Genomic DNA, 27,613 nt, shown 5'->3' with positions numbered 1-27,613 from the left:
ATAATCTTACCACCAAATAAATATGGTTTTTGCGATGAATCAGAGAAAAAGTGTTTTTAATTGATATTATTTTAACAAATAAAACTTCTTAGTTATTTTTAAGTAGCAAAACGTATAAAATATAAAATTAATATTTCTCTATAGAGGAAACTCTTTTTTAAAAATAGGTTTATGTGAGTTACTTGTTAGAATGTTTACTGTATTTTGATTTTGAAGTTGTTAAAATCTAATGATAAAACTATTATCATTATCTTAAATTAAATTTTTAAAAAAGATAGCAATCTTTTATTTAAATAATTTGATAAACTTGTTGAGAAAAATAGGATAAAAATTAAAAAATATTGTTGTAAAGCATGGAACCAAGGTTTGGGGCTTTGCAGTCTTGGCTTACTAATCTACAGGGTATCTACAGCGCCTGCAGGCTATCGAAGTAGGCACGCAGATCCAGTTCCAGATAACGATAGTCTCGTATGCCGCGCTGCAGGAGGCTACTGCAACGACCCAAGAGTCGCTCAAAGCAAACAACATCTAAAACTACATACACAAATCACAACACAAAACACACAACACACAACACACAACACAGTGCAAAATGAACGTCAATGTAAGTGCATAAACAAATTAGATGAAACAAAAGAAGAAAAAACAATAAACAAAAAGCATTAAAAGTGCTGGCTAAGAAGCGAATCATTTAAAAGGTTTTCGTTGTTCGATTCGCTTAGGCAAAGTAACGGGGAATTTTAGGGGTATAACGGGGCTAATGGGGGAGCATTTGACTTACATGCAAGCTTAACAACGCCACCCGTAGCGTAAACTGAAGCAGCACGTGGTCGATGTGTCACCAGCGCCAGTTCACCAAAGTATTGACCCTTGCCCAGCTTGGAAATCTCGATTTCCGAATCGTCCTGATCCATGCGCACCGACACGGTGCCCTCCTCAATGAAGTACATGCCATCGGCGGCATCACCTGTTGTGGAATTCCCAAATAGCAATAAATATAAGCTGATGAACAACTACAATTCGATTGGAACTTACCCTGCTTAATGATACGTTCACCATCCTCGTAGCTCTTGGAGACCAAAGCATCGGCCAGATTCATGCGTTCGTAGTTCTGTTTAAAGATTTCGATATTTATATATTTAATATTCGAGTGAAGGGGCTATTGCTCTCACCTGTAGCGCCTTTAGCATGGGCACACTGTTCAGCAGCTCCTCGTACATTTTTCGCTTCTTGAATGCCGACTTGAGCAAGATGCGTCGGAATGTCTGACGGTCCATGGCCCAGAGTAGGCCATTTGTTTCCGCCTGAACGGTAGCCGCTCTTTATTCAAATCAAGAAAATAAAGTTAGCAATTGATGTGTAATTTTTAAAAATTATATTCTATTCTATTCTTAAAAAAACTAAAAAAATTTTGTGTGCTTAGTGTTTTCCTTAAAACTAATAATCTATTTATTTTTAAATCAGTCTAATTTTTAAATTGCAGCTCTAAATTAATTAAACTTGAAAATTCTTTTCATTTTGTTGAACTAAGTTTTTTATCCCACAATTTTAAGTTTCTTACAATCCAAAAAACTTAAAAACTTTGTTGTTTAAATGATTATCTTAAATTTAAAAGCTTTTGAATATCTATCTTATCTTCCCGAAGAAACGAAATTTTATGATTTCTTATGAAGTTTCATCTAAAATTAATTAAGTTTGAATTTACATAACACGTCAAAGCTCATAAATTTTAAATATTAACAAAATTATCATTAATTACTTTATCAAATAAATGTTTTTTTATTTTTTTTATTCAGGCTCTAAATTAATGAACCTTCACAATTCTATTAATTTTATTAGAATAATTTTATTCTGGTAATCATTTAAAAATTTTGTTAAACCGTTCTAACCATACATTATTTAAACAACTTATTTTCCTTCTGAAATTAATGAATTTTTTACATTTTTTGACTGTATTAATTTGTAATAATGCGAAAATTTCCAAGTGTCGAATTCAGATTGAGAAATTAGCACATTTGTTGGACAGACAACGGCATTGTATATTAATTGATCAAATGAATAAAATACCCAGTTTAACGCGAATTTTTCTTGATATTTATATTTCGGCTTATTCTCACCTGGGCATATTGTAAAGCAGCGCTAATTCACCAAATAATCCAGTATGATTGTAGGTGCTAATGTGTTTGTCATTAATGTAGACTTTGTAGACGCCACTGTGGAAATGGAATGGAATTGGATTGGAAATTAAGCGTGAATTGTGTAAATATTGCGGCAAATGTGGAATAAATGTAAATTAATTGCGCATACGCTGTGTGAAAATACAATTGCCTACTTGGAGGCGGGGATCTGTCCACATGACGTATGCGCAATTTACGAAGCATTGTTCTACTCGACACTTACGATTCAATAACATAAAAGTTATCGCCATCATCGCCCTGGCGTATGATGAAATCGCCCGGTTGCACTTTACGCTCAAACATCGCATCCAGCACTTGGTTCATCTACGTTGGTAAATAGGAAAAGGGCCAAAAGGCATTTATGAGCAGGATAATACACAGTTAGAGTTACAGTTACAGCCACAATTCACACACGTAGAAATAACCGCACCAAAAAAACAAACGTGATTCGGTTTCTGCGGTTGTCTAAGTTGTTTTTCGCTGGCATCCACTCGACATATGCTACAAATTTATGAGCTAAACGCACCTGTTCCTTCTCAAGTGAACGGAAGAGCAGCACATTCTTCACAGACTCGATGAGACGTGCCCGCTGTTCGTCTGTCTTGGGGAATATGGCAGTGGCGCCCTCATCATCATCGTCCGCCTCGGGATCATATGCCTCGGCGAAAACTGATTTGCGACGTGAGCCCTGTACAACTGGTGGTTCCGCTGAAATGGTAGCAAAAGAGACCAAATTAGATTAATATAATTAATATTCTTAAAGTAATACTTAAATTTTTGCCTTTAATTACAATACAATTAATCAGCGGTGCCACAAAAAAGCGAAACTAACCGAAAACCTCTCAACTCTCCATACATTTTTGTTTTGATTTTCGTTTGGTTTTGATTTCTGTGGCACTCCTGAATGTAAATTGCCTAAATTATGTCAAAATTCTCGGTAGATGGTCACATTGTTCATTGTATACATATACACAGCTGCGCTGGTCACACTGCTAATACGTTAAGCGTTAATCTAGATCAGGAATGGGCTCACTTGACTCAACGAGCTCATAACGTTATTTTTGACTAATTTATAACAATAATACACGTGATTAGCTGGAGATTTTTTGATTTAGCTACAATTTATGACTCTAGAAGCTGTCTTAATTGTATTATTGATTTAGATATCTTTTTACACATATTAAGTTTATTATGAAATAAGCTTTTAAAATTTCTGTTGTCAGTTTATCATTAAATAAAGTTACATTTAATGAAATTGTCTGTCCAACTTTTTTATTAGCGCAATTTAATTAAGTTTTTTTACATGACAAAGTCAAAAAGTGTTTGTAGAATTTGCCTAATTAATGAAAATGGACAATACATTTATTTTTTGGGCTTGACAACGAGTACGAGTATGAGGACTCTAATGAGGACAATGTCCTGACAGCCCAGTTGACTTTTATGTGTGCGCACATTAGCTTAAGTATACACAAAATGGGAAATGAAGAGCTGTTCCACTTTTTATCTTTATGGAGCACATTAAATGCAAAGCAGAAGGGGACAGCTAGATAAATGCATAGATACATAGATGGATAGACAGATGGATGATGATCAAAACTGCTGACGGATGCAGTTTTTAGTACATATCATTAGCAGCAACTTGAGGCTACACATAACTCATAATGCATTACGTCAGCAGACACGGAGATATTTATGTGAATTTTAGTTTTATATTTTTTTTTATTGTGGTCCAGCTGCGTCAAGTTGCAGTAGCAAACAACAAATGTCTCTGCAAATCGAATCTAAGCGAGTACGAGACATTTAAGCGAAATGAAATGCACTCTCGCAATGTAAATAGAAATGCAACGCAAACAAACGGACGGACAAACTGACGGACGGACAGACAGACAGACGGACGGACGGACGAAAAGGGGCAATGCTGTGTGTCCAGCTGCCCACACATCCAGTTTTGTGTGTGCTCAAAACTATCTGCATATAGATAGATACATGCCTGCAAACTTGTAGATACAAATACGGGCAGCAGATAGGAATGCAAAACGTATCTACAGTTGCAATAATTGTGCTCGAATGGCACTTTTAATGCCTTTCAGTTAGTGCAGTATTATGGGCTGCTTCTTAAGCTTTGATAATACAACAAGAACGAACACAACAACAATAGAAAAATATCGAGTACTGTTTGCAATTCATCAACGAATGTATAGACAAACAATTGAATTAGTTAACCTATTGCAATAATAATTCATTTCTATTGCATTGCATATATTAGGCTTGTTATATCTTTGCAGTTTTGTTTTTCTTACAACTGTATCTGTATCTATAGCTGTCTCTGTATCTATATCTGTTTCTGTATCTATATCTATAGCTGTAGCTGTCTCTGTATCTATAGCTGTAGCTGTAGCTGTGACATGGCTCTGTCCAAAATGTGTTGTTTTATGGTGCTGTTTTTTTTTTAAGTTATCATATTTGGCATGTTGTTACGAGTATTGGTTTTTGTTATTTTTTTTTTGCTTACCGGCCAATAAATTGCTAGACACTTGTGTAGACATTGCACTTTATTTATTTGTGTTTGTGCTTTAATATTAAGTATTCAAAGTTATAGTTTCAGCTGCAGCTTACAATCTTTATATGTGTTATTTTTGTTATTTTTGTTACTTTTATTGGCAATTTTCGCAGCAACGAAAATGCGAACCTGTTGTGTACAAACACGTTTCAAAACTCAAGGTGAAAACTCATATACGCACACGAGTTAGAGTTATAAAGATTACGCGCGTCACACGCTGCGTATGCGTTATAAATATATATTTATGCACTCGACTTTAACTTTGAGTCAGCGAATCAAGAAATCTGAAAATCGCAGCGTTTCGCACTTTACACTTCACGCTTCGATTTATCATTAAAATTCACAAAAAAAAAAAACAAAAACAAAAAAAGAAAAAATGGAAAAGGAAAACTGTTTGCATTGGCATTCGTTAAAGTCGTGTCAAGTGTGGCACTTGCCACTTTGATGATGCAATTACACACACAATCAAGCACGCACACACACACACACACACACACACACGCACACTACTGCGAGTTGTGTGCGATATCCTTCAGCTTAAGCTGTTAAAAAGGACGACTATTTATTTCAGCTTGCAGTGCGACAGGATACAAGGACAAGGATACGTTCTACGTCCATCCATTGAGTATAGGCATGTGTATAAGTATGTGTGTGTGTGTGTGTGTGATGCAACACCGTCTTGCGGTTGAACTGTTAATGCATTTCATTCAATTTACTCGCCATTCAAAGGCCTTGTGGTTGGCATTATCAAATCCAGCAAATGTCCTGCTGATTACTGTTAATTAATTAAGTGGCTTAACCACGCGCCAATTGATTTGAGCTATATGTAAATAAGTATACATAAATTAATGCATGTAGACTGTAATCACAACTTTAAATTATATTTGATAGGGCTAAGCCAAAATTATAAGCACTTCACTTTTAATCAACTCCTTATATCGTAATTGTTATAAAACAACACTTTAAATTTGATTCTGAGTCCTTTCATTTTCTTGTAAAAAATCAAGTCAAAACTAAGAGAAATTTTGACTTGTAAAGTTCTTAGGTCAAATGCTTGAGCAACTTCGAACTCTCATAACTTTGCTGAAACCTAACCGATTTTCAAGCGGAATATCATTTTGATCATGATTTGGCCTCTTAATTGATTCTGCATTTAAATTTTTATCATTCATAAAATTTGATATTTTTTCGATTCTAAGCCATCTATCATCCAAATTTCCATACCTACCTCTTGACATTTTTACAAAAACTTTGATCTCTCACAACTTTATCAAAAATTAACCGATTTTCAAGCGGAATGTCATTTTGATCATGATTTGGCCTCTTAATTGATTTTGCATTTAAATTTTTATCATCTAGAAAATTTCATATTTTTTCTATTCTAAGCCCTCTTCATCCAATTTTCCATACCTACCCCTTGACATTTTTTCAAAAACTTTGATCTCTCATAGCTTCATCAAAAATTAACCGATTTTTAAGCGGAATGTCATTTTGATCATTATTTGGCCTCCTTATTTACTCTGCATTTAAATTTTTATCAACTAGAAAATTTTATATTTTTTGATTCTAAGTCATCTAACATCCAATTTTCCATACCTACCCCTTGACATTTTTTCAACAACTTTGATCTCTCATAACTTCATCAAAAATTAACTGATTTTCAAGCGGAATGTCATTTTGATCATGGTTTGGTCCACAAATTCATTCTGTATTCAAATTTTTGTCATTTAAAAAATTTAATTATTTTTGACCAAGACTCGACTTTGATGGTAAGGGTCCCCCCTTTGAAATTTCGAAAATTCAAAATTTTAAATCTCAAGTTTTCACTTTTAATCAACTCCTTATATCGTAATTAGTATGAAACAACGCTTTAAACTTGATTTTGAGACCTTTCAATTTCTTGTAAAAAATCATGTCAAAATTAAGAAAAGTTTTGACTTGTAAAGTTGTTAGGTCAAAGACTTGAGCAACTTCGAACTGTCATAATTTTGGCAAAACTGTACCAATATTCAAGCGGACTGTCATTTTAATTATGGTTTGGCCTCTTTATTCATTATGTATTCAAATTTTGTTCATTCAGAAAATTGTAATATTTTTCGACTATCGAAGCCATAGTTCTATAATATGATGAAAATTGGCAACAAGATTGCAGCGACGATTCAAAAGCTGCTCTCATTTGTTCCATTGAATGCTATTCAATTATTCAACAATAGAACCAACACATAGATTAGCACTCAGATATTCGTAATTGATTAATTAATGCAATCCCAAGGCTCTGCTCAGCATTTCTGTGTGTGTGAAGTGAACTCCAGAGATTGAGACAAGCAAATGAATTATTTAGTGCAATCATGTCTCAGTTTATCAATTAGTTTAGAGTGTTAACTTTTGCGTTTGTTTTAAGCACAGAAATTGTAAACAAATTGCAAGCAATTTATGCACTTTTTATTACAAATAAGTATGATTTTTGTAGTGAAATATGAGTACTTAAATGCATTTGGTTTTCAAGTACAAAACACACACACACGCAGAGTAAGCACACACACACACACATATACGCACGCACCACACACACATACACGACAGAAATTTAATTAAAAATGGCAAATAAAAGTTGACTGCATTAATTTCATTAGCAGTTGTCGGCGACACTGTTAATAATGATGATGACGATGATGATGTTGTTGACAACGCGACCCGCAGAGTTGAAAGTATAAATGACTGACTCTCTGTCTGTTTGTCCGTCTGTCTGTCTTTCCTGTTAACGGTGTGACGTCTGAGCTGCAACTAAAGCCGCTGTTGGAGCCACAGCATCCTTTGAGCAGGAAAATGGTCGACACAAAACGACAAACCGAAGCGGAAATAGTGCCTGTATTCAGTAAGTAGGCAACACAGCACAAGAGACACAGCTGTCACTATACCAATCTGTATCCGTGTGTGTGTGTGTGTGTGTGTGTGTGTGTGTGTGAATAGAACTCACACACATTGACAGCTCGTCTGTGTGTCGAGCATAAATATATAGCAAGTAGACTGAGAGCAGCGCTTTGTCTCGATTAACACGAACATTTGCTGTGTTTTTTTTGTTTTTATATTTATCATTAAGCGCAACAGGAGTCGCACACACTCACACACACACACACATACACACAGCTATTCACACTCATGGCCAGCCATTTCCGTGAGTTTTCTGCTGCAAACGCCGTTGGCATGTCAATAATGTTTGAAATGTAACTGCCAGTCAAAGCCCATGTCAGCGGGCGTGGCACTGGCATAATCCCTAACCGCCCTAACGCCTACCCTTCCCCTGCCCCTTTGCTCTGCTCTCTTCTGCTCTCCTCTTGTCCTCCTTGTGCCTGTTGAAGCGTAAGCCAGGCAGCAAAACTGCGAAACTGCTGCTGCTGTTCATTGGCATGCTTCAATGGGCGCCCATTGCTTTAACTCGTCTCCTTCCACCTCTCCTCCTTTCCTTCTTCTCTCCTTCTTCTCTCTTTCTCCTCGCTGTACAAGTCTGCTTGCTCGTTGCTGACTTTTTTGTGGCCAACATGAGCGTTAATAAAATGTACAACATGCTCATCGTTCACACACACACACGCTCACACACACATACACACACGCCCACACTCTCTCACACACACACCTTGGCACACCTTATTAAGCCACATTTTGGCACCCGCAAAAATTGCTGTGCGTACCGCACGGCGTATACTTAATATTCTACATTTTACCAAGCTGCTTCGCTTTTTTATTTTGTGTACACGCTTAAAGCAATTTTAAATAAAGCCAAACAAGCTGACCATAAATAGACATCAAAGCCGACAATCGATGCAAGCGGGGGGCGTGGCACACACACACACACACATACACACACACTTTTAGTTGAGCTATGTGCTATTTGCGTGCTTCTCTCGCTCAGCTGAACTCGCTTCGAATCTTTGAAGGCTTCACTGCACAAAGCCATAGATAATTTGGCTCGTTTCGAGATACAGCAATGTACTATAATGCAAATAAAACAAGAAAGATAAAACTATCTTTGGCACGCCGAAGATTTGTTACCCTTGCATACTCTTCTGTATTCTATATTCGACTGATTTTTCCTACGACAGCTATATGATTTTATATTCTAATTTTATCATAATTTGTTCAGGTTGTATTAGATACAACCAAATATATAATCTGAGAAAATGGTTGAGATATCTTAAGAAACAACAAAGTTCTTCAAACTAAAGGTAAATATTAGAGCGATCGTTCCTATGGCAGCTATATGATATAGTGAAGCGATTGGAAACACATTTGGGCAGAATATAAAAGCCAACAACAAATGTATATACTGTAATTACAGTTGAGATGTCTTACTATAGATATATTCAAGTTTTTCTGACACTTATATATATAATAAAGTGAGCCAAATCGGTCAGTTTTCAATTACTTACTGACTGCAGCAATAAGACAAAATACCAAGTAACAAGTTTCAACCTTTAAAACTGAGCGCTTGATTAATATAGAAACAGACATATCGAATCAATGCGTCGTTTTGATCAAAAATATATATAATTAAATGCTTTACACATGCAGTAGCCATATAATAAAACCCTGTTAAAGGGTCTAAAAGGTCATTGTGACTGTCTAATAGTAAGACGAGACGCTTCAAATTTTAATTAAATGTCAGGCCATAAAGAGCGGAAGAGACAGAGTGAGAGAAAAGGAGGAAGAGAGGGAAAGGTTAGACTTCCTGTTTGCCTATTTACTCTGCTCTTGAGCTGTGTGCGCAATTAATAGATTTTTAATGACAAATGGAATATAGAAGGATACAGTAAGCAGATAATACAGGGGGGAAATCGGGGGTTGAGAGAGGGAGAAAGAGAGAGAGATGAAGTAAACGGGCAAGCAACAATTTCTCACTTGACACGGCGTCCCTTGAGTTAGCTGCGTGTTTGATTAACCGGAAGATAAAAACGCAAGGCAGCCTCCGCACAATGCATGTAAGCATACAGAGACAAAAAGAAGAAGAGAGAGACACTAAGAGTGGGAGTGAGAGAGTGCGAGTCAGTGTTGGCAACTCTTCAGAGCCAAAAAAAAGCTAGAAAAAGCTAGAGCATTTTAAAAGAATCCAGATAAACAGCCAATATATCAAAAATCTAAGCCCACCGAAAACCTTCCAAAAATGTAAACAGATTTGTGAGATTTTCGGTTGCTTATAGGTTTCATTGTTTTTATTATTATTCTAGTAATAAAAAGCATTTGTAGATCTCAGCATAACCATTATCTCACCCACCTATGTAGGTTTGGTTTGGTCCCAGATAATTTAAAATACTTAACTTTATTACTGATATTATTGCAACAACTATCGATTAAAAGTTATGCTATGCTTAGATATTTCGATATTTCGATATGCTTAGATATTTCGATATATTAGATATTTAGATATTTTGTAAATCAAAAAGCCATTGCAACTTTCAATTTTTTTTTCCGGCTTTTGACATTCGAAAAACGTCAGATTTGACGGGAAAAAAGCTGACTTGGCAACAGTGGCGCGAGTGCGAGTAAGCAAGCGTATGAAAGAACTTGGTGACCTGCTAGTCCCGGTCTTCATCCTGCTCTTCCTGCTGACCCCTGACATATTTATCAACATTATTATTTAATTTGCTGTGTGGCCGCCGGTCGAAGATGTATGACCCCAAGATGCATGGATAGCTCTAGTGGCGTGACCGGTTGCCAGCTGCCGCTAATTGTCTGCACACGTGCACCGCATTATCACAAATAATGAGATACAGTAACAAAATTTACTCATACACACACACACACATTGAAGTTTGCCACAAACTCCGCAAACTTTGTGCAAAACCCCGAAAAACTTTTCAATTCGCAACGCACAAATTACATTTTATGCTTTCTACGTTTTCCTTTTATTGGGGTTATCACATTTCCAATTTTATAATTAGAATTTAGTGCAGAGCTTTGGGCCAAATCTTGCTTTGGGCCGAGACCTTCAGTGGTTATTTATGCGTATTGCGCATACGCCCCATTTGACGTCAAATTGCATGACGGCAATAACAAAAAGTTATAAGCTAAAATTATACAAAAATGTATAAAAAAAGAAATAGAAAATGCAGCACGCAGTTAAAGCTGTTAAAGCAATTCCTGAAATGTGACGCACAAACGTGACAGTCAGTGAAAAAGTAGTAATATTGTTGCCAGGACACGCAATGTTCCTACTACTCATTTTCAGACAGATTCTTAACCGAATTAGCTATAACTTATAGCCTTTAAGATATTGATTTTGTTTGTACCTCATACGAATTCCATACATTTTTAGGAATTACAAAAATAAAGAAAAAACAGTAAAATAATAATAAAACTTTAAGAAACCGAAATAAGGATGAATAGAAAATGAATTATAAATTTCAACTAGAAAAAATATATGCGAAAAATATAGGAAAAATCTATTTAAAATCTATTAAAAAATATGTTATACTATTGAATTTTAAGATAGGACGGCACACAATACTTATTTGTAGACCCTCCTTGTTATAAATATTTTAATATAAATGTTTCAACAAAATGTTATGTCTTGTTGCAGGTTAATTTATTTGATTAATTCTGAAAATTTGAAAAACTATAAAACAGTAATAGCAAAAAAAAAATACAAAAATGGCGAGTTTTTTAAAAAAAAATTTTTAGATTTTGTATTTTCCTAATTTTTGTCTTTCAAACATATTTTTTTGCGTTATTTTTATGCCCGTTACTTAAAAAATAGATAAGTGTTCGTTGTAATGTGTGTAACAGGGAGAAGGAGGCATCTCCGACCCTATAAAGTATAATATATATATTCTTGATCAGCATCAACAGCCAAGTCGATATAGCCATGTCCGTCTGTCCGTCTGTCCGTCTGTGTGTAAAATAATACATTTTTTATGGTAATTAACGGTTTCTGTTAATATTATCTATTATCTCACTTAACCGCACCAAGATCGGACAAGTAGAACGGCAGTAATAGCTAGCCAAAGTTATTAAAAATAAGGGCAATACAAGCAAGTATGCACTACTTTTTATTAGGTAGTAATTTCTATAAAGTTCTTTAATATATATTGAGATAAGTAACGGGTATGGTCGGGATCTCGACTATAGCCTTTCCGACTTCTTTTATCTAATTTTACCTTATTTTCGTTTCCTAAGGCTGTTAATTAAATGTAGGCGTAACTTACCGTCGCCATCTTGTGAATTGATGCTCTGCTGATCGTCAGCAATATCGCTAGTGGCTGTGGTTGGGCGGTGAGCCTGTAGTTTGTTAAAATATTCGGCGGCAAAGTCAATTAGATCCGAGGGCTGTTCGACCAGATATGCAATGGAGAACTGCAGTAGCACCTCCTTCAGTTCATCAGGCACCTGAATGCGTCGACTTGAATCGCTAGACATATTTGTATTTGTGCTGTCATTATAAGAGGAAGAGAAGAAAAATGAAGAAACCGGAAACCATAATTAGATTATTATGTGGCATAAGAGAATAATGATAAATGACAATTTGATTAATACAATTACTTGACTGAGCGTCAGCCGTTATTTATAGATTCTTATCGGCTAATATCTTTTATGAACAGCTATAAAAATAACCTGATGGCTTTGCAATCAATTCAAATTCATAAAATTCAAGCTAAAAATAAATCGATTCATGGGAAATTTAAATGCCAGTGATAAGGGGCAAAAGATATTTGCCAATCATTTTTGTGGAAATCAGTTTGGCCCGAAAGTGTACAGTGTCAAGTGTAGGGCATGGGAAAGTAGTCCAGCGATTTCCAAATCAATTTACAACTAACTGCAACAGAGACATGAAATCAAGTGTCCAAACTGAACTGAATTTCAGTGAACCGTTTTTCAAAGCTGCAACTGACATTTGACATGAGCACAGAGCACAGCACGAGATCATCATAATTTGAATTCCTGCACTGGACTAGAGACGGAAAAAGATGAGCTGCCTGACCCTACACTACACCTACACTGAAAAGAAAGACTAGCTTCTACAATCAAGAAAATTCATCTTAAAATAAGAACATTTTTAGACCATATTACCAATACTAAGAATATAAATCTAAAAATCAAAGTTCTTAATACAAGAATAAAATCATAAATTGCTAGGAAATTGTAAATATATACTATTTCATATGAAACAAATGGTTGCCCCGTGGCGCTCTGGTTAGAGAAACCGCTTTAGTTGTGAAGCAGTAGACGCCGGTTCGAAACCCACTCTTAAGAAATTAAAATAACATTTATAAAATTACCAAGACAGAATTTAAATGTATATAAATCAAAATTAAAAATAAAAATGAAAGTAATAAGTTTATTAAACCATTTTTAAGTTTTTTGATTATAACTTTGAATACATTTATTTATAAAATAAGTACTTGGTCTTATTTGAAATGTTCTCAAAACCAAGATGTGCTTTCTTAATTTAAGAATTTTATGTTCTCAACGCACCAAATTCTTAGTTTTGAGATTAAAATCTTAATTTTAGAAAATTTTTTTTGATCAGTGTATTTTCCCTTCTCTCTCTCTCTGTGTCCCACTCTGTGGACATTTTCAGTAATTTGTCAGCGCGTGTGTTTCTGACCTCGAACCACAGTTGACTGTCCGCTGGCTCTCATTGGTCATTTTAAGGCTGCCCGGGGGAGCTATTCCCAACAACAACAACACCAACAACAGCAACACGAACACCTCATCAACAACAATACAAATAGAAATAACATTACCATAACTGTAACTAGCTCTCATTCAAGTGAATATAATTCGCGTCATCGTTTGGCGCGTGATTCAACATTGCACAATTTGAATTTTTTCATTTTCATTTTCAACTTATTTTTTATTGTTTTATTTTAAATAGGTACTTTATTTTTTCACATTTGTCGCCGGTTTGTTGCGTTGCGTTCGTAGAAAACGTTGAACGTGAGCTTCATGCTAATTTACTGTTTGCAGCGGGGCGCCAAAATTACACTCATGCATATTGTATGCACATACGTACAGATACAGATACAGATACATTTAAACAAGTATATACATTCATTTATGCAGCAAGTACGTAGTATGCATAATTTGCACTTCTTAATATACAGCACATAATATACTCACAGTTTACACTCACACACCTATAAGATACACACACACTCGTTGTAAGCATTCAATTTCTTAAAATTAAAGTTAAGTTGAATTGATTGTGTTTTGTGTTTATGTATTTATGGCATTGACAAATAATGTATATTTAATGCTAGCTTTATGTATGACTTCAAAGAGTTTACAAAATAATATTTATTGAATCTTATGTAATGATTTTTTAAGTTTAAACTTTAATTAAAACGTCTGCTTGTGCTGTTTTTCATTTGTTGTTAAGCATGTGTATTTAAAATTCTTAGCATTTATTTAAATTTGACTTAGAAGCTTAAGTTATCCTTAGCAATCTTCTTTACTTATTATACAAAAAAAAGGTATGATTTACAATATTTCAATATTTACAAAAAATGTTGTGTTTCTATATAAAATTAAGACTTGATTATTTTCATGCCTGAATCTATTTGCCCAAAATATGAATAATGCACATAGATACAGACATAAATAGATAAGATTTATTATATTTAAATATTGATAAAAAAAATATTGTGGCTCTATATAAAATAAAGGCTTTATTATTTTTTAGCCTGAATTTATTTGATAAAGTAAATATGAAATAAAATATGATTAATGCAAATTGTTTCAGACAAGTAAATAATTAAACCTTAATTTTAGCCATAAATTGCACTTTAGTTGCAACATTATTAAAACTGCAGCAAAAGTTGGTGTTTTAAGCAAACAACGCACACATTAATACATACATATATAACCTATACATTCTGGCCTGACTCTGTTGCAGTGAAATTTGTCCCCTTTCTCTTTACTTTCCCCCTCGCAAATATTTCACGATTTGCGCATAGTTCACGTCGCAACGTTACGGGAGTTTGAAGAGGAACTTTGTGAAACAACTCCATTTAAAATCCAGCACATAAATATTTATAAGTTTACGCCAAATATGCGTAATTATGTAAATTGTGCATTGAGATACAGTTATTGTTATACCGCATAATATCCTCTGGCAGCCTTCGCGCTTCCTGCTGATGTCTAGGTTGCTTCCTGCCACACTGCCACGCTTTTTGTTGCAAAGTTACCCGCAACATTTTAAGTATTTGTCGTAATTTTGGAAATTAATTTTTGTCTGCGCTGGCGGGCGCATTCAAAGGAGCAATTGTAGCAGCATTGTTGTTGTTGTTGTAGTTCAAAATACACACACACACACACACACACACATACAGTTTTGTTTTTGAGCCAAGTTTTTCAATTAAGTTCATTAATATTCAACTTGGCCTGCGGACGCAGAGAGCAACGAATAAATAAATATTTAAATCAAAAATTACAAACTAATAAAGGCTGACAGCAGCCTGTGGCCTATTGTGGGCGTGTTTGTGTTGGCCCAACTGCCAATTGCCAGTTACCAGTTAACAGTTTGCCAGTTAGCCAGTTGCCAATTGCCACTTGACAGTTAAATGGCTCTGGCTCATGTCCTGCACTAAGTGAAAGACTAAGTGCTTGAACAACCCACGATAACGACCACGCCCATTTCAACTCATGCATAATAAATACGAAAATTGCTTTGCTTTCGCCTACCTCGTTGCAAAATACTTGAAGCTCTGTTTTAAGATTAAATTGTTTGTTAAGTGAATGAAATAATTGATGGAAAAACGCATTTAGATAAGCATATGTATTTATTTAGTCATATTGCAGTCTGTTGCAGTTCTCACCTGGCCATAGAGATCTTATCGATAGGCGCAGCAACAAAAAAGAAAGAAAAAAAAAACAATTCAGAGAGAACAAGTCGAAAAGGCTTTAGTCGAGATCCCGACCATAGAATACCCGTTACTTATTTCAATATATATAAAAGTACTTTATAGAAATTACTATCAAATAAAAAGTACTGCATACTTTTGGGTGCTTGTATTGCCTTAGTTATTAATAACTTTGGTTAGCTATTACTGCCGTTCTACTTGTCCGATCTTGCTGCGATTAAGTGGGATAATTAATAATACTGATAGATAACGTTAATGACCATAAAAAACGTATTATCTTAAAAGCTGTGGGTGTGGTTTAAAAAAAACTTGACCTGTTTCAACGCTATTGGAATCTCTTATAGTCTCTGAGATCTAGGCGCTCACACGGACGGACAGACGGACATGGTTATATCGACACGGCTGTTAATGCTGATCAAGAATATAGATACTTTACAGGGTAGAATATGCCTTCTTCTTCCTGTTACATACATTTGAGCAAACACCATATACCCTTTTACTTTATTTTTAAGTAACGGGTATAAAAACTATTTGTGACTTTAGTGTTGTTGCCGTCACCGTTGCCATCGACGAGGCGTCCAATTAGTGGGTCAAGGTGGTTTACTCGGCATACTCGTAATACGCAATGCAGTGCAGTGCATAAATAAATTACATACTTTGAAAGCAACAACTTAAAATAGCGCACAACCAGCGACAGACTAATCGACAGACAGATAGACAGACAGACGGACAGGCAGACAGACAGACGGACAGACAGACAGACGGACAGACAGACAGACTGTTACTGCGTGAGTTGTTCGATCGCAACTCGAGTGTCATTCAGTTGTTGTGTTGGAAGTGTAGTTAAGCGACTGCAAACTGCAAACTGCACCACATGAAGCCAACAGCCACAGTTCAAGTAAGCGTATCAAGGGGAGTTCACTCGCTAGACAAACAAAAAGAAAAAGAAAAGGAGAGCAAAAAATACAAAACAGAACGAAACTTAAGCCATTCTCATTTCCTTACAATTTCCGTTGCTAGTTCCGCAACGAGAGACGGCAAACACCGTGGAGAGATGTTAAAATGGTGGCTGCCACAGCATGCAGCATGAAGTCAACTTGCATTTGTATACGCGGCGTATACGCAATGCAATGTCAGCATGCTAGACACTTTAATTGTTGACAATTGCAGCTGCTGACAAATTTCAATTTCAGCCGACATCTCTCTCTTTCTCTCTTTATAGAAGTGTTGCGTCTAGTTTGAGACAATATCTTAGCAATTTTAATAGTATGGTGTATAACAAAATGCATTTCTATAGGAACGCAGATGCAAAGATTTGATTTTAGAAGATTGGTAAAAAATACTAAAAAAAAAAAACCTGTAGATTACGAAGATGGGTAACCATTTTTTTTTTCGTTAAAAATCGAAGCACCCTAACGTACACAGTTAATTATGCATTTCTTTTAAATAAATACAAAATGCACATATTAGATTCTGCCTACTATTTTTTAACTGTTTATTAATTAACTTTAAGTTTTTAGAGCAAGTAATACAATTTGAATAATCAGAACCTTTAGTTTAAAAAAAAATACAATATATATATAAATTTTGTATTTTGCCCAAACAGTTACCTGACTAACTGCAAATATAAGTAAATTACATAAATTTTGTAGGCAAAGACTTTTAAGTTAATAAAGTCACATTTTATACAAAATCTAAATCGGTTAGGCAATTTTGCTAATGGCAACCTCCTGCTGAGTGAGCTTTACATGCCTCGCATATGCTACACACACACACACACACACACACACATGCACACACACACACACACACGCACACACTCACATACTTTAACTCACGTTTCTGTCGCAGCTTTAGCAACTCACGTTTTCTAACCACAAGTTGGCATATGACCGCATTGATGGTCATCATCATCATCATCATCATCATCATCATCATCATCATCATCATCATTATCATAATGGTGTTTATCAAGCTTTAGCCGTGGGGTTGCAACGCTTTTATGGCATTAACCAATTTAATTTTGTAATTTTTGTCGCCATTGCAGTCGACAGGAGATCTGCAGACCTCACGCTTCAGCTGCTTCACCTGGTTAACTCACTCTATAGCTCCTTGGGGTAGATTTTTGATGTGCCTGTAAAATGATTATGGTCTACGAGTGGCATTCCTCAGAATGTTGCAGGACTCTGGCACATTAATCAGCTGAGTTGCAAGTGCATTAAGGCAAATTCAGTTTGTGTTCAACTGTAATTTCATTTTAAGCATGCTGCAAATGCAAATGTTGCCAATTGTAGCTTGCCACAGATTCAAAAGTCTCTTACATAATGTGATGGCATATAAGATTCTGACCTTGGCTAAGTTTGTTAGCTGAACAACAACCTTGAACACTTGCCACAGGCAACAGATGACAAAAGTGGCCAAAAAAAGAAAAACAACACTGTGCTGCTTTCCAGGTAACAGCTAAGAGCTAACAGTAAATGACGGTAGCGATTAAATTACGTCAACACAAATGGAACACCTGTGCGTAGGTTTTAAATGACTTTATAATGTTGCGGCCACACTCCGGTCGGGAGTGCAGGGTCTGTCCATAATTAGCCAAAGTGAATGAGCCTGGCTCGAAGCTCGGCATTGGTAACAGTTGTGGCTGCTTCTACTACATGTTACCTAATTAATATGTCCAGCACATTCGACTCTGTCATTGGCCCTCTGTCATTGACAGAAACCTCCCAAACGTCTACACCTTACTTGACCTCAACTGTGTGTGTGTGTGTGTGTGTGTGTGTGTTGGCTTGTTGAATTGGGTCAAGTGTAAATGGGCGGCAAAATCAATTCCGCATATTCAAAATGCATACACACGTTGGTAAAAAGTATCTGTAACCATACACCAACGGTATCAAGGCCAGGATACTAACTCAAGTGCAATGCGATACTCTGATGGCCAAAACAAATCCATAAGCCATCAGCCAAATATGCCCCAATACTCGGCTGAATGGTTAACAAAATGATGGAAACCAACCGAATATGAAATAAATTTATCCATGCCGTGCAATATACCCTGTGGTGGGAATGTAAATAAAAGTGTTTTAGGTGTGAAGGGGAAAGAGGAAAAAAAATGGACATTGATCGAAAAAATATAAATTTTTCAATTTTGATGCATAATGAATGAATAGGCTAAATAATGATAAAATTGACAGTCCGAAAGGAAATCGGATAAAAATTGACAAAGTTATGAAATTTTAAAGTTTTTGGAACTGTGTCAAGGGAAGAGTATGGAAAAAATTGACAGTAAAGGAAAAAAATTGAGTTTTCCAATTTTGATGCAGAATGAAAATATAGGCTAAATAATGATAAAATTGACAATCCGAAAGGAAATCGGATAAAAATTGACAAAGTTATGCCATTTTGAAGTTTTTGGAAATGTGTCGGGGGAAGAGTACGGAAAAATTGATAGTAAAGGAAGAAAAATTGAGTTTTCCAATTTTGATGCAGAATGCAAATAGAGGCTAAATAATGATAAAATTGACAATCCGAAAGGATATCGGATAAAAATTGACAAAGTTATGAAATTTTGAAGTTTTTGGAACTGTGTCAAGGGAAGAGTATGGAAAAAATTGACAGTAAAGGAAGAAAAATTAAGTTTTCCAATTTCGATGCAGAATGCAAATAGAGGCTAAATAATGATAAAATTGACAATCCGAAAGGAAATCGGATAAAAATTGACAAAGTTATGAAATTTTGAAGTTTTTGGAACTGTGTCAAGGGAAGAGTATGGAAAAAATTGACAGTAAAGGAAGAAAAATTGAGTTTTCCAATTTTGATGCAGAATGAAAATATAGGCTAAATAATGATAAAATTGACAATCCGGAAGAAAATCGGATAAAATTTGACAAAGTTATGATATTTTGAAGTTTTTGGAATTGTGTCAAGGGAAGAGTATGGAAAAAATTGACAGTAAAGGAAGAAATATTGAGTTTTCCAATTTTGATGCAGAATGAAAATATAGGCTAAATAATGATAAAATTGACAATTCGGAAGAAAATCGGATAAAAATTGACAAAGTTATGAAATTTTGAAGTTTTTGGAACTGTGTCAAGGCAAGAGTATAGAAAAAATTGACAGTAAAGGAAGAAAAATTGAGTTTTCCAATTTTTATGCAGAATGAAAATAGAGGTCAAATAATGATAATATTGACAATCCGGGAGGAAATCGGACAAAATTTGACAAAGTTATGATATTTTGAAGTTTGTAAAAAGGTATAAAGGAAAGATTATGGAGAAAATAGACAGTGCTCGAAACTATGGAATAAATGGACAGTGGGGGAAAAAATATTGAGTTTTCCAACTTTGATGCATACTGAAAACTGTTTACTGGGTATCTCCAAGTCGAGATCACTTCAGTAAAGCTAACTCATGACGCCAGAGAAAAACAAAGCTGTTGAAAAATTTAAATATTATATGGTCAGGTGGAAAATGCATACTTTCAACAATGCATACTTACTAACAACAACAGCAACAAACAGGAACAACTACAGCAATAACAATAAAGAATTTTATAAATGAAAATTCCAGTGGTCAACACTTGAATGCTGTTGCCGTTGTTGTTGTTGTTTTTGCCTTTTGCTGTGGGCACACAAAAACTTTTGACCCGCATTTTGGCCAGATTTTGCGGCTGGCTGAAATGGCCAGAAATTCATAATTAAAATTTTGATTTTCATTGCAATTGTTTTGGGCAGTGAAACAAACAATAACAAAACTGCGCACACGATCCATTAAATAGGTAATTTATGCACCACTTGAACCACTTGCCACTTGACTTCCACCCGAAAAGCGGCTATCTCTCTGTCGTTTGAACATTTTGAATTACCCTCTAAATCAATATGAGAGTACATAAATCTATCTATAAATTGTGTGTGTGTGTGAGGGTTGAATTTCTAATTGATAAATAATGAAAAATTGATTTTTCACTCATTATGAAAAGTGTTTTGGGCTAAATGCTTTAAAATTTATGAATCAATTTAAGAACGAACACTGTAACAGCACTTTTTTCACAAAATAATTTTATGAAATAAAATTTGTTACGCTATTTGTTATAAGACAAAACAAGCTTAAGAGAAAAAAAAATGTTTTAAAGTAGAAATTTTACAAATTAGATTATTAATTAATTACTAATTAATGATAGCTTTACTTATTCTCAAGTCAAACTTATTTTTCGCCATCTTTATCTCACTTAGGGGCGGTTTTTCAATGTCCATTTAAGAATTTTGATAACTATACAACAAACATTTTGACGTAAAATGTATAGAAAACAATGTCAAATTTGAATTTATCTATTTTATCAAATTTAAGGAGACATTGAAAACCCGGCTCTTAGAAAATGTTATTTTATAATGTATTCAAAAGATATTCAGTGACATTTAAGAATTACTATTTTATGTCCAACTACTTATATGCTTGCCATTTTGCATTCAGACGTTTCCGGTCAATGCATCAAAGTGGCATGCAAGAAAAAAAAAAAAAAAAATATGAATAAAAAAGCGAGAGAAAAAATGAGAAGAAAGCCGCTTTTGCCATGCGACAAGCACTTAATTTTCCGCAAGTCAAGCAAAAGCTGTCCTGAGTGGGTGCACAGACGACTTACATCCAGTCAAGCCTGAAGTCGGCCCCACTAAAACACGCGTTTCGTTCATTGTGACAACAAAAATGACAGACACACACACACACGCACACATGCACACATACAGAGCACAAATATACATATATACGAGAGGCATCAAAGCAATTTTGTGGCATACTTCAGGGCGCCAAAAGCAGACTACGAGTTGAAGACGTAGAAAGAAACGAAACCAAAAAAACCAGAACCGGGCTTTAGTCGGCAACAAGCGTAAATGTCAGAATCAACACACATACACAGGTATATAAATACTTATATATATATATATACACATATATTCACATGTGATGTGGGGTGCTTCATAAAAAAAAATATACCAAAAAAAAAGGAAGAAAAAATACGACTCCCGCAAGTCGTTGGCGCAAATTTCAGTTCGTCACGCAACTTTAATGGCAAAATGCTTATTTGTTTTTGCAACGTGTGCATGTGTATGTGTATATGTGTGTGTGTACAAGGTGTGCTGGCTCTTTTGGCCTGTTCATCAGCTTCAGCGGTGTTAAAGTAAAAAGGTTATCAGCTTGAAATGTTTGTCAAAATACGTCGACTGGGTATTGATTTATTAACGCGCTCGATGTGTTAAAGGACGAGTAACGAGTCAAAGTAGCGAGAGGGTAGAGAGGCGCACATGTCGTATGCGTAATGAGAAAACGGCAAAATTCATATGCAGGAGGCATTAACAATTTGCCATGCCACTAACGCTGACTCATACTCATAATAGAATTGCGAGTACTCGTAGTCGTACTCGTACTCGCATGTCTGGCTATGTGAAATATTCGTTTAACAGCGCTGGCAAGGATATGGCATAAAGGATCTCACAATGGTATTGGCATGTCTTAAAGATGTCGCTGTCAAAAGGAATTTCACAGGAGACAACGGAGTACATAGAAGAAGGAGTAGAACAAGGAAGAGGAGGAGCAGAAGAAGGACTTAAGGCGGTCCAATGACTTGTGTATATATCACATTTCGTTGTCAATTCAACACAATTTGTTCGCATTTGGTTTTTCCAGTGTGTGCAACGAGAACGACAGTTAACTTTTAACGTTATCTCTGTCTCTGTCTGTTGTCAGCTCCTACGCATTCGCTCTTTTTCCCTGTGGTTTTGTCTTTGCCTCTGATTCAATTATATTATAATCTATTTGATTCCCTCTTGTGCATGCATAAAACTTGAAATCGTTTTGCAATATTTCAAGGCATTCGAGATTTATCGTTATTTTTTGCTCTTGAAATGAAAAATCATGGCGCATAAAATTGTCTGGCAAATGCAATTTATTTGAGTTCAACAAATGTCTGCCCATGAATGTCAAAGTTGTACTTTAAATTGTTGACTATCTAAATTAAACAATTTAATATAAAAATGGCTTAAAATCTAACCAAATGTTCAGCTATGAGCATATGCATATAAAACTCTTTGTCCTGACTCACTGACTAATCATTATGGAGCTCAAACGGTAAGAACTAAGAGACTGAAATTTTGACACAACATAGTTAAGACAACTTCAACATATTTATGCCAAATGTCAAGCAAATCTTTGCAAAACATATGCAGATTTAGTTTTTTGAAAGCTGCTCATAGGGATAAAGTTAGCTATCTTTTCTATGGTGTTATGCTGCAACAATTTCCGAATAGCCACCATTAAATGCAACTTTGTGCGACAGTTTTGGCTTTACCCAATCTCTCGGGGCAAAATCTCACACTTAATGTGCCTGACCTTAAAAGAAACTTGGTCGCAAAGTTAATGCTTTTAAAACTAATCCTTGAAACAAAAGCCAGACAATGGACAAGTAGCAAAAGCAGCAGCAATGACAGTTTTGCTAGACTTGAACTTGCCTTGGGTTTTCCGGCTCCCTTTCTCTGTCCCTGTCTCTGTCTTATCTAATGGAATACAGCGAGAAGCTAAAGATAAAGACGAAGCTGAAGCTAAAGCTATAAATAAATAGACACTATAATAAGTATGCAAAGTGCCCACGCACATTTTCTAAAGTTTCTCTTCATGTTTCCCTTTATTTTTGGGTTGATATTTAATCACAATGATGCTCAGATGATGATGATGATGATGGAATGACAAACTGCCTGGCCGAATGATTTGACGCTCATTAGCGTTAAATTAGAGCGCAATTACGAGCCAAAGCAGATGCTTTAAAAGGCAGCAAAATCAACCACACACATACATATCAAAATGCCACCACAGCTGCTGCTACTGTGCGTGTGTATCTATGTATCTTTGTAGCTACAAGTACGAGTATCTACGGTGATTATGTGTTGTAACAAAACGTTTATCTACATGACGCATTTGTCGTGTCGCCCCCATCAAATGTTTCTAGCTGCCATTGTTGTTGTCGTTGTCTCCATTTAATTGTAAACTCACTTTTTGCTAAATTTGTTGCGCGTGTCTGTTAAACGGCGCGTGCTGACGGCAAACAAGCCTCACACAAATTTCAAAATAAAAAAAAAAGTAAAAATAAAAGACGCCTTAACTTGCGCATATGCGTTGTTTTTGCTCTTCTTCCTCTTCTTCTTTTTTTTTTTTTGGCAATTAGCAACATGGCAAGTGGCACCAGATAATAACGAGAAGAAGGTGGCAAATTGAGAACTGAAGGCCCTTTTCCACCCCTGCCGCCCCTCATCAGCCGATATGCAATGTCGTTCCCCATTAAAAGTTCCAGTTCGTTGGGTTGCTTTGATTGCATGCCATGTTGGAGTCGATAACGGAACTCTGCCTGCACACATACACAATCTAAGTGGTGTGTGTGTGTGTATGCGGTAATAATTAAAAGTGTTTTGTTGCGCCATTAACAGGCAGGAAAACAAAACCAATAACGTAAGCAGCCATTCAACTTGAAGAGGAAGAGAGACACAGAGATATGTACATATAAGCTGCACATTATTATCTTCTCTCACACACACACACGCACACGCATACAATCTGCCCAATTAGTGTAGCATACATTTATGCGCTCGATAAGCAAATACATGTACAATTTCACATTTGTTGGCAGCTGCAAATATGCAATTGATGCAGCCAGCCAATTATCTTAAATTAGTTATTGGAATTGTTGTTTGAAATACAAATACATAAATGAAAGTCGAATTGTTGCATAACTGTAAACTTAATTAACTCGAATGGTATTTCACACAGCAATGAAATAGTTGCCAGATTACTTTACTCATGCAGAATAAATGAAGAACGGAATGCAAAAGTACTTGTTTTATAAAAATAAAGTTTTTGTTAAATATTCTACAGTTTCTGTCTGACAAAGACAACTATTTTTTAAATTAGTTTTCATTAGCATTCAATGGTAATGTAAGCAACACAGAAAAAGGAATTTGTCAAAGAAAATTGTTGAATAAATCGATAGTCAAGGTATTCCAAAATCCTTAATATAACATTGACAGCATTTTCTTTTTATACAAAAAATACACTAAGTAAACAGTAGTTTTATATTAAGAAATTGTTAAAGTAACAATATTCAAGATAGATATAATAACTTAAGACCGTCTTCAAAGACTTTTATTCATTTTCTTAATAAATTTTTAAAAATATGTTAATGTGACATTAAGCAATTGTTGGCATGACAGAAAAAGAATATTAAGTAATCAGTCCTTTTACATAAATAAATGTGTCTGAAGCGTTATTCAAGTTAGATATCTCTGCCATATAGCACATACAACCCTGTACAGTGTACACACACATGGTACAGTAGCTCCTACACATACCAACACAACAATGTGTTTATAAACTGGGTCGCGGCATTGCTTAAAAAAACAGAAAAAGAAATTAGAATTCACCAACTGGATAATTATGTAAAAAGCAGTTGGAAAATTGCCTTCGTCTTTGGCCATAACAATGCAAAATGGCCGCTGCGGGCCAAAACAATAGACACAGACACACCTTCAGTGTTTTCTACCCTCCCCTCCCCTTTCACCATTTTCACCCCCCCACATAGACCTCGCTGACTTCCTTTTTGCATGTGGGTTAATGTGCAAAATGTGCTAAACAAGCGGCAAAATGTTAAATCAACCTAAATTTCAGTTATATTCTCATTGCCATTTTCCATGTGTTGTTGTTGTTGTTGTTGTTGCGGCCACTTTGGCATTTTGAAGCACATTTATGCAAATGACTTGTACGACAAATGCAACTGCATTGAAAATCACTTATAACTTGGCCAGAAGCTCTGCCACTCTCCCTCCTTCTCTCTCTCGCTCTTTCTCTCTGTCGACCAGGGACCATTAATGTCATATCCATGTGGCACACAATTCCCATCCCCATCAGACTGCGGCAGTTGACATCAAGTGTGTGTGTGGTGATCCTGTCATTGGTCAAGTGTGTGTAACAATACACTGAAAAAAAAACCAACTTCAAAAATCAAGAGCATTCATCTTAAATATTTTGTTCCCAAAATAAGACAATTTTAAGACCAAATTACTAATTATAAGTATATTAAATTAAAAAATCGAAGTTCTTTATATAAGAATAAAAATCTTAAATTCTTATTAAAGTATAAATATGTCATACTTAATAATAAGATAATATATTTAAAAAAAATATTTTTCTTGACTTAAATTTTATTTTTGTAACCATAAATTGGTCTTAAACGTTCTCAAAACCAAGAAGTGTCTTCTTACTTTAAGAATTTTATGTTCTCGACGCCTTTTTTAGACCAAAATTCTTAGTTTTGAGAGCAAAATCTTAATTTGAGAACATTTTTTCTATCAGTGTACATACGGACACACAACTGCATTGGAATTTGCACTGAATATTGGCCGGATTTGGATAGAAGCAACTGAATAAACAATACATAGACAAATGCAGGTAGCTCTGACGTCATGTGGCGTATACTTAATATTAAATATGCAGACCAGTCTGCGCCACCCTCCTGCCTCGAAAACAGCCCCTAAAAACATGGCAGTGGCAATCAATTCACCCACATTACAAACTGTGCCAAGTCATAAAGATATCGTATGCCGGGCAATGGAATGTTAGCTGTCACTGTTTAGCAACAACAGCAACAACAACAGCAACAACAACAACTACAACAATAACGTAGCCTGCAACGCTCGAGTGACATTTGCTAGAGCGATAAATAAAAGTAAAGGCCATTTAGACGACACACTCGCCATATGCATATTTAAATATTCAAATGTTTAAATTGTCGCACTTATTTACGAAATGTGACAAACACAAAACAACAACGCTTCGTATAAGCATATATATATATATATGTCACTCATTGATATGGGAAAATGTGACACAAACAATGCTGAAAATTTGACAGTTAGATATGCATTCAAATTGCTTATGAGAAGTCATGCCAAAAAGGCCAGAACCTGATTGCGGCTATGGGCACTTAACCCAGAAGCAAGCAAAACAGCTAACAAACCGAAACAAACTCGGACAATTACCAAACAAATTGCTAACAATTTGTTTGCCAGGGAACGTTAATTAATTGCTTAATTTAAAATAGATTATTCATTCAAGTTGTTGGTGCCCATAAGTAGCTAAAGTGTTCTTGCGATTTGCATTTATAAACTTAATTGTTAACAATATAGCAATTGATTATGCCATCAATTCTTAGCAATTTTATTACGAAATTAATTTTAAAACCAATAAGCACAAATATTGACAGTTCTTTATCTACTGTGTGGTTATAATCTTTAGATTTTTATTTGTTTTTGAGTGGCACAGATTAATAACTGTTTTGCAAGAGCCGATGAATAAAAGGGTAGGAGAAAGAGGAAGACTTACACAATTCTTATATAATTATTTTATTATACAAACGAATATTAGCTATTTTTAAAAATGACATGTTATATTAATTTTTGTACTTAAACACAAATTATATCCATAAAAAAATTTTACTAACTTAAACTTATTATTTTATATTTACATTTATTTTTGTATGCCGTAATTCCGTTTGTATTCACAAAATTTGTGTCTATTGGTTTTGTTTACAGACTTAATATATTATATTTATTTAACTAATTAAATATTTATTTTATATAAATAATAGCTATAAATCGTAAATTGTATCTGTATACATTCAAGTTCTTTCACTTGGAAGAGAAATCTTTTTTTTTACACTATTTTAAGCTTTTCGATGAAAATAGATAATGAGTGGGAGAATGTGAGAGTTTAAAAAATTGCCATTTGCAATAACAAAGTTGTTGTGTCATGCAAAAAGCACTTCAAACTTTGCACAGTTAAGTCAACAACAACGACAATAACAACAACAACGACAACGACAGTAACAACAACTATGTACATACGTATATGGGCACACACATGGTCGCATTGTGCGGCTGCTATCGAGCCACGCCCACACGCCTTTGACCAAAGGACAATGCGAAAGTA

General features: G+C 35.1%; 1 protein-coding gene and 1 long non-coding RNA gene across 3 annotated transcripts in view; both read right to left on the bottom strand.

Annotated features, from left to right (window-relative positions):
- The window catches only part of LOC117782879 (cAMP-dependent protein kinase type II regulatory subunit), a 39,406-nt gene that overhangs the window by 2,469 nt on the left and 9,324 nt on the right, over positions 1-27,613 (bottom strand). For both annotated transcript variants that reach the window (XM_034619972.1, XM_034619974.1), the window contains exons 2-8: positions 11,937-12,160; positions 2,704-2,885; positions 2,401-2,501; positions 2,118-2,213; positions 1,173-1,320; positions 1,036-1,111; positions 782-967 (exon numbers count right to left, since the gene is read on the bottom strand). In XM_034619972.1, the coding sequence (XP_034475863.1) occupies positions 782-967; positions 1,036-1,111; positions 1,173-1,320; positions 2,118-2,213; positions 2,401-2,501; positions 2,704-2,885; positions 11,937-12,147 (1,000 nt within the window). In that variant the 5' untranslated portion in view covers positions 12,148-12,160. The remainder of the gene's footprint in view (positions 1-781; positions 968-1,035; positions 1,112-1,172; positions 1,321-2,117; positions 2,214-2,400; positions 2,502-2,703; positions 2,886-11,936; positions 12,161-27,613) is intronic.
- On the bottom strand, positions 4,630-7,667 carry LOC117782886. The gene is made up of 2 exons (XR_004617335.1): positions 7,457-7,667; positions 4,630-4,866 (listed from the first exon to the last, which is right to left on the bottom strand). It is a non-coding gene; the product is annotated as an uncharacterized LOC117782886 (long non-coding RNA).

Source organism: Drosophila innubila, assembly GCF_004354385.1.
Source record: "Drosophila innubila isolate TH190305 chromosome 2R unlocalized genomic scaffold, UK_Dinn_1.0 1_C_2R, whole genome shotgun sequence".
NCBI classification, from domain to species: domain Eukaryota; kingdom Metazoa; phylum Arthropoda; class Insecta; order Diptera; family Drosophilidae; genus Drosophila; species Drosophila innubila.
Note: the sequence above shows the minus strand (reverse complement) of the source record. Positions and strands in the feature narration are given on the sequence as shown.